This window comes from Theobroma cacao, chromosome 3, assembly GCF_000208745.1.
Source record: "Theobroma cacao cultivar B97-61/B2 chromosome 3, Criollo_cocoa_genome_V2, whole genome shotgun sequence".
In the NCBI taxonomy this organism is placed as follows: Eukaryota; Viridiplantae; Streptophyta; class Magnoliopsida; order Malvales; family Malvaceae; genus Theobroma; species Theobroma cacao.
The window spans coordinates 31316894-31327300 of record NC_030852.1 but is presented as its reverse complement, the minus strand read 5'-3'; the positions used below and the strand labels follow the sequence as shown (position 1 = coordinate 31327300).

Sequence of the window (10407 nt, the reverse complement as noted above, 5' to 3'; positions counted from 1 at the left end):
ATGGTTAACATGGTGAGCTCCTTTTCATTGTATTTTAGCATTGAAATTGACAACAATTCTAACTTAATCAGATAAGTTAACTAGGAGTTTCAGCAGGATGTTTCATGGGGTTGATACCATGAATTTTCTTCATTGGCATGATGGAAAAACTTAGGATACTTTTCCTGGTGTTTACAACCTCCCTTTAACTCCTTCAAACGATAAATTCTAGAGCCTGGAATCTAAAACCTAGACAACATTTTCTCTATTCTCTAAGAATCATGTTGGAGTCTTCGTTATTGTTGAAAAATAACCTAGATTGTGTCAAAAGTACTAAGTAAAACTCCTTGGTTCTGCCCATGGCTTTGATCTTTTCAGTCCTGACAACTCAAAGGGACATGATATAAAAGGATGACAAGGGCTATTCACAATTCCCTTCCCTCGATCTTTTCTTCATCGCTCTTTTGAAGCATTCGTTAGTACGTGGCAGCAAAAATTAGAACTCTTTGGGAATTAATCGCAGATATGGTTCTCTTTGTCAGATCTAGAGGAAAACGTAATTACCCATCGCTGCCAACGTTTATGGGAAAGAAGAAGGGTTCAAAACTGGCAAATGAACTTAGTTCACCTGGGTCAGCAAACGTTCCTAAGCATGCTGTGATAGTCATGGATGGCCTCAAGGAATTCACCACGGAGCTGTTGGAATGGGTGCTTGAAAACATCATAGCTTCCGGTCACATAGTCACCCTCCTTGGTTTCATGCCCTGGTTGAACATCCCTTGTAAGTAACTTTCTTTTTGACAGGAAAGTAATTTAGACCAACAAATCAAACCTATTTAGCTGGTGCTTTTGCTGGCTGCAGTGTTTTCGAAGACCTGGCAAGATGTTTGGATGCTGGAGTTCGAGCACTTGTCTCTTATAAAAGAGAAGAACGAGTGGAAGAATGATGCCAAATATCTAAAGCTCCAAGCAGTGCTGGACCTTTGCAGAAAACATGGGGTATTGAATTTTGAACTCTACTGGCTCCTGTAAGAATACAGGACTGTCCATTTGCCAATATGGTGTATGCTTTACAATAACTGCATTCAACATTTACCTGCAGGTGGTGCCTCAGAAAGAGATCGTAATGGGGTATCCCCTCCCATTGCTCGTTGTCGAAAGAATTATAAGCCTTCGTGCAACATGGGTTGTTTTCGACAGGTGACTTTCGAAGATAGAAACCATGTTTTTAATTTGTTTGCAGCTAGATGTTTCTTGTTTTGATCCATACCAGATTATCGATTTCTGATATGCAGTAACCGGGAACTGAGAAAGAACAGGGAATTCTTTGCTGAAAAAATACCCTGCAATATGGTAATGATGAGTGAGGAAGGGGACATGGACATGATCAAAGGGCGTCCCATGATTGATAGTGGAGAGCACACTCCTAGTGATCAATCTCCAGGCTCGTTGGCTCCTACTCCGCTGGTGATTTATTCTGAACCTTTGAAACGAATTCTGGAGGAGAAGGAGCTAGATATAGACGATGATGATTAGTTCTTCCTCGAGTCACTGATGATATAACCTGAGCAAAGATATATGGTACAACTCCGCGTAGGATGTAAACGTGACAAGGCTATGGCCTATGGCTTTGTTTTTTCAGCCAACCAGAGTTATACTTACCCCGCCCCCTTCCAAACTAGTTTATTTTCCCCTTTTCTCTGAACATTTTCTTCTGCAATAATATGATCGTGCTTTTGAATATGAGGTCCGTAACTCCTGTATTAGCAATATTGTAAGCAGAGTTGTACCTGTTAACCGGCTCCAAAATCCAAAGTTTTGATCGATCAGATGGCTTTATATCGAGAATGATTCATTGGATTCATGGAATTTAACAACACGGCTAACATATATCTACAGCCAACTCCATCTAATATAAGAAAATGAACTCTGCTGAGCATTGAAAATCCTTGAATTGGCTTAAAAAATTAAGGTAACCAATGAATAAGCATCGGGTCCTCTATCATGGTGTTGCCAGGACCTGTTCTTTCCATTTCCTTCCAAGAACAGCGTCACAATTTGAGTGATTCTAATCAGTTTTGACTGTAAAAAGATTGCATTGCTATTCCATATTTGCGTAACGTTGAGACTGTGATACTGTACAGTCGCCTGGTGCTTGCAGGTCGACAGTTGCTGGGTGGAACTGATTACCAGATCAAAAGACAGGGATTGCTTGTTGCTTAGTTTCATTATTCTCTTTAGTGCCTTGGGCATACCTTTGGCATATGTGCAGTTGATTATGCTCTGGGAAGAGTAAGCTGAACGTCTGATTTCTTATGAGAAACAGTCTTAAGCTTTACTACTTATCATTGACATGCTTTGTTGATGGTTTACATCAAGAAATTCATGTCCAACATTCTTCAGATGATCGATAACAATCACTGGTCCAACATAAAACATTTTACCATTTACATCACAGTGGCTAGCTTAGATTATATGGCAGATTCTTCACTATTTACTCTGAAAGTGAATGGAGATAGACAAAATACAACTTCTACAATCCGGTTAGCTTCTAGTATTTCAAGTTTTTATCGCGAAGATTTTGAGTTGAATTTTCCCATGACAAAGTGGGAGGAAAAGGACAAAAAAAAAGAAGAAAAGTTGAAAAAGAATTTATTGAACAGCACCCATTTCTATCGCTTAAGGAGATGATAGAGAGACAAGTCAATGACAATCTTTTTCCACTTGAAAGCAGAGGATTGCACTGGATGATTGGGAAATTGAGGGGATTGCACTGAAGCAAGGGACCAGGCTATGGAAAAGCGAATGAATGCTTTCAGCAGTACGATTCTCTTCTCACATCTGCTTCGCTTTAGATGAACCACTGGCAATGCAAAAGCATTTGGTGTCATCTTGGGTTAAGGCCTGCGTATGTAATATGTTTGCTTGCTTGTTCTCTGAACTAACTAGTATTCTGAAACTGCATTGGTTATATCACTATTGGCTAAAATCCTCAAGACTTTCAGAGGAGCCAAATCCACCATTTTTATATGGTTAGAAATGTGTAAACAGAGCTAAATTAGAGGCAGGCAATGAAGACCATGAGTCTCACCATGACTGCAGATTTATCAATATTAAGAATGCATAGTAATTAGCAATGGATACAACAGAGGTAAGTACATGTTATTCCTCGTAGCCTACTTGAGTTTAGTACTAAGATACATTCGTTGTAGATGGTGGGATATAAAGGCATTTTTAAGGAGCATAGAAACCATGACCACCACCAGCACCCCCTCCACTCCCACCACCTCCTCCATACCCACCGCCATGTTCACCACCACCAGCATAACCTCCGCCGCCACCAGAGCCACCTCCACCACCATAACCAGCCCCACTACCATAACCACCCCCAGAACCTCCACCACTACCGTATCCCCCACCATGAGCTCCTCCAGCACCGTAACCTGTCCCACCTCCCCCACCACCGCCAGCAAAACCACCCCCAGCGCCTCCACCACCACCATATCCACCTCCATGAGCTCCACCCGCTCCATAACCTGCTCCACCTCCTGCACCACTACCATGGCCCCCTCCATAGCCACCTGCATGTTCTCCACCAGGTCCATAGCCACCACCACCAATAGCACCATGTTCTTCTCCTCCACCATATCCACCACCACTACCTCCACCATGGCCACCTCCATATCCAGCGCCATGTTCTCCACCAGCACCATAGCCAGAACCACCTCCTTCACCACCACCAGTTCCATAACCAGCACCATGCTCACCTCCAATGCCATAGCCCGTACCGCCACCAATACCACCACCACCACCACCACCACCTCCGTGCCCACCAGCAGCACCATATCCAGCACCAGAACCTTCTCCATAACCGCTACCACTTCCACTTCCACTTCCATATCCCGCACCATGCTCACCTCTAGCACCATATGCAGAACCGCCACCATTACCCCCACCTCCTCCACCGCCATGTCCACCTGCACCTCCAAAGCCCCCTGCACCTCCATAGCCGGATCCGCCACCTTCACCACCACCACTTCCGTATCCTATGCCATGCTCTCCTTCACCAGCATAGCCAGCTCCACCACCACTACCACCACCGCCACCACCACCATGTCCACCGATGCCTCCATAACCACCACCGCCACCCTCTCCGCTGCCTGTGCCACTTCCGTAGCCGCCACCACCACCATGCTCGCCTACAGCTCCATACCCTCCACCACTACCTCCACCTGAACCTCCTCCGCCCCCATAACCCTCGGCACCACCAGCACCATAACCTGAACCGCCACCATGACTTGCACCATAGCCACCTCGTGGAATGTGGCCAACTATTTCATCAAAGGTGAGGAGGGCTCTAGCGGCGGAACATATGCCGACTCCTAATAACAAAAAGAAAACAGCGCCAAGAACTTTGTGGGTGCCCATGGGAATGATTTTCGAATCCCACAACGACCTTGGCTCTGAATGCGAGAGAAGATGGGTATTTATAGGAAGAAACAGAGTTCTGTTTGCGTAGAAAGTGGCTGAGGCACATGTAAAAGAGTAAGTCGAGACCCCACAGTATAGCAATACAGGAACACCAGCCAAGCACACCATCACTCACGCTAGTAGCCTCACTCTCACCAGCTAGTGTGCTTGTCTGTCATCCATCTCTAACACTCTAACCAAACTCGTCGGATATCCATACATCGTCATTCATGAGATAAAAAGTTTAAACCTAAAACCTAACTTTCTCTTATCTTCTATATTTTCCAGAGTGGTAGTCCCGACTGATCTCCAACAGCTTCCTTTTATAAATCTGTATTCAACTATCGGAAACTAGAATTTATGAATTAAAATGTATGATCGCTCTCTGCTGACAAAATGTTTACAAGTTAATGCTCATTTTTCAGCCTCTGAATCGTCATGCAATCTCCATTAATGGGTTTAATTACTTCATTTTATAGTTTCTTCCTAATTAACTTGAAGGAGAAAAAGGAAAGGAATTGCGGAACACCCAAAAAAAGGGGATTCGAAGTTTTCAATCGTCCTACACCCACTAGATCTGCAATGATGACAACAGCTGATCCACTCCAGAATAGATAAAACCAGTACCTTTGACCCCATAAAAGATATTGGAGTTACGAGTTATCCCTTTTGGCCCCCCATAGCCATAGACACCAATGTGTAAGTTGTAAGACTTTATGCAAAACATTAAAGAAAAGAAAAGAAAAATTCAGATATATTCTACCATTTTAAAGCAGTGCTCATTCATCCTTTGTATTGGATACATCTTCTAAAATCCTCCCATTATATAGCAATATCAGTATATAGAAAAGAACAAAAATCTTCTGACTTCACTTGGTGTCTTATTTGATATCTTCTTTTATAATTTTCGTCAAAGTGTTCTATTTTATATTATCAAATGAAAAAATAATTTCAAAAATTTTAAATTTAAATATTAGACCATGAGTCCTAAATTCTAACATTAGAAACATATAATTTAACTATAAAAGTAACATTAATATAAAAAATTTACTTAATAAGTAACATAAAATTATAAAAAATTGACCAAAGTAGACATTAAATAGAGCAGGAATTTTTGTTTTAGAAAATGAGGTTGCGTTCCACGTGCATAGTCACACCCACAATAATCATCTGCCCTGCTCCAGCCCGGTTTCTCATGGATTCCCCACTGATCCACTCGTGCCGGCCCATTGGAAATTCAGAGAAGCGGGCCAGTGGGAAATCCATCAGAGTGTATTTGCACACCATGCCGCATTGCCTGGTTTCCGCCTGCACCCAAAGGTGTAGGCTCGTGGAGGAGCTGGGAGATGTCAAGCGGGTTTTATTTGCTACTGTGATGCTCCTTGCCCAATGTCTAATGTATGTTCCATTTCATGGAGTCAAAGACAAAGAAATTGTTCTGCACTCTATATATGATGGTAAGACAAGGGAAGACAACATTTTCCACATCTAGAGACAAATATTGGTGCATTGTAAAGGGAAAAGACCAGGCATTCCCTGCTTGTAAATATGGGAAACAGAGGAACTAAGCATTGGGATGATCAACAATTCCTTTCCTCTTGCGTCTGCCTGTTGTCTGTAGACTATAGTCGCTTTAAGGATTGGATTATTGGAGTAAGGCCAAAGCTGAACAATACTGAAAAACTGCATTTTGTGTACGTTGTAGCCTTCAAATTATCCAGTAATCCATTTCTACTTGATTAATATATGTTAATGCATATAAAATTTTGATTGCTAATATGAATACCAAACATACTTAGTGTACGTTTAAAATCACTAGGAAAATATGAATTCATGTAAATATCATATGATACAAACTCCTAAGTTCATCCATTTGGTTTCCAAAGTTTCCTGCAATACCTTTAACTTGCAGCATTTTCTTACCCAAATTAGCCTTACTGTTGTTAATAGTACTAGTCTTAGTATAGTGTAAAAGTGGTAAGGGGGCATGCTTTTGGAAATATATATTTTCTACATAATAGTTTATGAAATTAAATTTGAAATTGTGTAAATATGCATTTAAAATTAAATAAGTTCCAAACTCACTTCAAATATTTTTTTAAAAAAAGGAAAACAAATTAAAAAACAAAAACTGAAAATCATGATGGTTCCTTTTCCAAAAGGAAAAAAAATTAAGAATATAAAAATAAAAAGTGGAATTACTAAGTTACATAAAAACTCAATATAATTTAAACACTTAAAGGGAGTGATAAAAAGCTAAATTGAGTGTGCAGCTAAGAAGCTATTTCTGGATACCCAGATTGGTTCGGAGTAGTGTGGGTATCAAATATAAGTTCAGTATTTTTCTTAAAATTGCTTATCCTCACACAGTGGCCTAATTTTCCAAAGTCCAAACCTTCCTAAAAGAAATAGCAATAAGATTGAGATCATTATGGTATTTATTTATATACCCATATCATGCATATACATAGCAATTTCCTTAATAATTTGAATGCGTAAAAAGAAAATATTAAAGGGATTTTGTCATATAAAGTCTAGCAATAGCCGTATCTGCCATCAAATTCTTCTAACTAGCCAAAAATGTAAATTAATCATCATGAAGATGGAAGCGTTTCTTTTCCTTTCTCCTGCTCTTGTTTAGTTGAAGTAGATTAAAATTTTAATTAAAATTAGCATCACAAATAATGATGCCTCTTTCTATCTTTTCCATTCCATGGAATCAAAGACAAAGATATTGTTGCATCACTAGAAGATAACATTCTGCACTTTATATATGATGGCAGCAGAAGGGCAGGCAAAATCGATAGTACATATTTTCCACATTGAGAGACAAAAATTGGTGTCATGGTGACATAAATTGCACTGTAAAGGGACCAGGCCTGACATTCCCGGCCCTGCTTGTAAATATGGGAAACAGCGAGGAACAGAAACAGAGGGTATAAGGATCGACATTTCCTTTCCTCTTAGGTCTGCCTGTTGTCTATAGACTATAGTAGCTTTTAAGGATCGGATCATCGGAGCTAGCCAAAAGCTGAACAATATTGAAAAACCGCAGTTATTTTGTGTACGTTTATACTACTATGGCCATGTATAATTCAAGTTATCCCAGTTATTCCATGCAGATATCATTAAGATCATGTATAATTCAAGTCATCCAATGCAGATCTCATTAAGATCATGCTCACTTTCAAATTTGTCAGTAATTTATTTGTATTAGATTAATAGATATCAATATAGATAAAATTTGGGCTGCTAAAATGCATAAGAACCATATACTTGGTATATAACTGAAATGACTAGGAAAAGATGAATTCATATGAGTTTCATATGATACAAACTTCTTAAACCATCCATTCGGCTTCCGAAGTTTGCTGCAATACCTTTAACTATGAGCATTTTCTTACCCAAATTGCTTTTATTTTTGTTAATAATAGTAGTAAGAAAATTCATACTCTTAGGATATTGTAACAGTAACAAGGTACTTTCAACGGTAATAGCCATCACCATAGCCACCACCCTTGCCACCCCCACTACCACTTCCATAGCCTCCGCCATGTGCACCTCCCGCACCATATCCACCACCACCTCCACCACCAGAGCCGCCACCGCCACCATGACCACTTGCACCACCACCAGAACCTCCTCCGGCTCCTTCTCCACTACCATATCCACCTCCATGTGCCCCTCCAGCGCCATATCCTTCTCCACCACCTCCACTCCCACCACCACCACCACCACCACCACCACCTCCTGAACCAACACCACCAGCACCATACCCAGAGCCAGCTCCTTCTCCACCTCCACTTCCGTAACCAGAAGCTCCACCTGCACTACCTCCACCACCACCATTACCACCACCACCGCCACCACCACCACCACCACCATGTCCACCAGCTCCTCCATACCCAGCACCACTACCAGCTCCACCTCCTTCACCACCTCCGCTTCCATAGCCAGAAGCTCCACCCGCATTACCTCCACCGCCACCATTGCCACCACCACCTCCATGTCCACCCGCTCCTCCATTCCCAACACCACTGCCAGCTCCACCTCCTTCACCACCTCCGCTTCCGTATCCAGAAGCTCCACCTACACTACCTCCGCCACCACCATTGCCACCACCACCTCCATGTCCACCACCTCCGCCATACCCAGCACCATTACCAGCTCCACCTCCACTACCATATCCAAAAGCTCCACCTGCACTACCTCCACCGCCACCATTGCCACCACCACCCCCATGTCCACCGGCTCCGCCAAACCCAGCACCACTACCAGCTCCACCTCCTTCGCCACCTCCACTACCATATCCAGAAGCTCCACTCGCACTACCTCCACCGCCACCATTGCCACCACCACCCCCATGTCCACCGGCTCCGCCAAACCCAGCACCACTACCAGCTCCACCTCCTTCACCACCTCCGCTTCCATAGCCAGAAGCTCCACCCGCATTACCTCCACCGCCACCATTGCCACCACCACCTCCATGTCCACCAACTCCTCCATAACCAGCACCACTACCTTCTCCGCTACCACCACCACTACCACCTCCATATCCAATAGCTCCTCCTACATCTGCATAGGCACTACCACTGCCACCTCCTGAACCGCCTCCACCTCCTCCAATGAGGCTAGCACCATGTACAGAAACGGTGCCACCACCATGTCCAACACCTGGAAGGTGAGAAGCTACTTCATCAAAAGTGAGGAGAGCTCTAGTGGCGGAACAGATACCTACACCTAATAACAAAAATAAAACTACACCAAATAGCGTCTTGATAGCCATTGGAATGTTTCGAATCCCACGACCTTGGCTCAGAATGCAAGTGAAGGTGAGTATATATAGGGATTATGTTGGAGCCCGAAAACCTAATGCGCGTTTGCTGCATTGAGAGGGTTAGGAAATAGCACATGCGAAAGGGTAGTGTGGGTGCCCCACAAGATGGTCCGGTCGGCAGTAAGACACAAGTTTAAACTCACACTAGTAGACCCACTAGTGTGCTTTTGCTGGCGCCAACATTTATTTGAACTTAGCAGTCATTCCCACAACTTGTTGTAAATAATAAAGCCTACAAATACAATCTTCTTTATCCTTTTCAGTTTTGATGGATATACGAGTCAGACCAATGGCTAGTATGGTTAAGCAGATTGATATACATATAACTAAATTATAAGCAACTCACAACAACTTGTTTGTTTAGTTAACATGAGCCATCTAATGAACTTGACAATAACATTATTTATCTCATTATCTGCAGATAGGTTCTCCTATAATGCATCATATTCTAAGCATAATTTTATTGCTTCAATCATTGAAAAGGGAACAGCTGATTCAACAGTGCGATGATTGGGGTTTAAATGAATACATAACGTTATAAGGATGTTAGAATGAACATTAGTAATATAAATATTTACTAGTGAAGATGTGATGCATGAGAGGATAGGCAATTGAATTGATTCCATAGTGGTGGGATAAGATTTTATGACAAGAAAACCATGACAGGTTGATAGTAATTGCTCAACAGATTTACTAAATAAGGAAACAGTTTTAAAAAAAGGTTCCATTTGCTATTAAATATTACTTTTGTGTACTGTTCTAATTGGTTGATGAGAGATGAAGAAAGAATTATGCTGCGAATGTTTTAAATAAATGAAACTAATCTAGTTAGTGCGGAAAAAATAGTGCCACCATTTTGAGTGTATGGGCTTGAAAACCTGTTAAATTCTTGAGGATTTTATCATGGAAATTTGATTCTAACTTTGTATCCTTTACAATCTTGATAAAGTTCATTGCTATTTGTAAATCACCATATGTCCAGTGCCAAGTCCTTTCAGAAGCCTGCAACCATTTTCATTAGATCATTGAAGTAAAGAGGCGATCACTGATCAAAGAGAAATGATGGCAAAAACAGAGTAATCAATGCTTTGTCACTGCTCGGGATACAAGAAGAAACCTCC

At 41.8% G+C, this 10407-nt stretch overlaps 3 protein-coding genes across 12 annotated transcripts; 1 reads left to right on the top strand and 2 right to left on the bottom strand.

The window, feature by feature from the left end:
• LOC18606034 lies at window positions 537–1704 on the top strand. The gene is made up of 4 exons (XM_007039426.2): window positions 537–760; window positions 842–978; window positions 1082–1179; window positions 1275–1704. Exons 1-4 carry the CDS (start codon window positions 562–564, stop codon window positions 1513–1515), a joined length of 675 nt encoding a protein of 224 aa, XP_007039488.2. The 5' UTR covers window positions 537–561; the 3' UTR covers window positions 1516–1704.
• Window positions 3024–4593, bottom strand: LOC18606033 (glycine-rich cell wall structural protein 1.8). The gene has a single exon (XM_007039425.2). It carries the CDS (start codon window positions 4576–4578, stop codon window positions 3214–3216), a length of 1365 nt encoding a protein of 454 aa, XP_007039487.2. The 5' UTR covers window positions 4579–4593; the 3' UTR covers window positions 3024–3213.
• LOC18606032 (glycine-rich cell wall structural protein 1.8) lies at window positions 7708–9282 on the bottom strand. 10 transcript variants are annotated; one of them, XM_018117282.1, is made up of 3 exons: window positions 8734–9282; window positions 8590–8622; window positions 7708–8451 (listed from the first exon to the last, which is right to left on the bottom strand). In XM_018117282.1, the coding sequence occupies exons 1-3, from the start codon at window positions 9233–9235 to the stop codon at window positions 7934–7936; spliced, it is 1053 nt and encodes a 350-aa protein (XP_017972771.1). In that variant the 5' UTR covers window positions 9236–9282; the 3' UTR covers window positions 7708–7933. The 10 variants fall into 10 exon arrangements, with proteins under 10 accessions (XP_017972771.1, XP_017972772.1, XP_017972773.1 ...); XM_018117283.1 differs by having other exon boundaries at window positions 7708–8499; window positions 8734–9102; XM_018117284.1 differs by having other exon boundaries at window positions 7708–8238; window positions 8509–9282.

Bases quoted from the DNA above. Each gene is read 5' to 3' on its own strand.
- LOC18606034 (XM_007039426.2), top strand. From the start codon at position 562: ATGGGAAAGAAGAAGGGTTCAAAACTGGCAAATGAACTTAGTTCACCT. The intron at 761-841 runs GTAAGTAACTTT...TGCTGGCTGCAG, and splicing joins GCCCTGGTTGAACATCCCTT to TGTTTTCGAAGACCTGGCAA. The intron at 1,180-1,274 runs GTGACTTTCGAA...TCTGATATGCAG, and splicing joins ACATGGGTTGTTTTCGACAG to TAACCGGGAACTGAGAAAGA.
- LOC18606033 (XM_007039425.2), bottom strand. From the start codon at position 4,578: ATGGTGTGCTTGGCTGGTGTTCCTGTATTGCTATACTGTGGGGTCTCG.
- LOC18606032 (XM_018117275.1), bottom strand. From the start codon at position 9,235: ATGGCTATCAAGACGCTATTTGGTGTAGTTTTATTTTTGTTATTAGGT.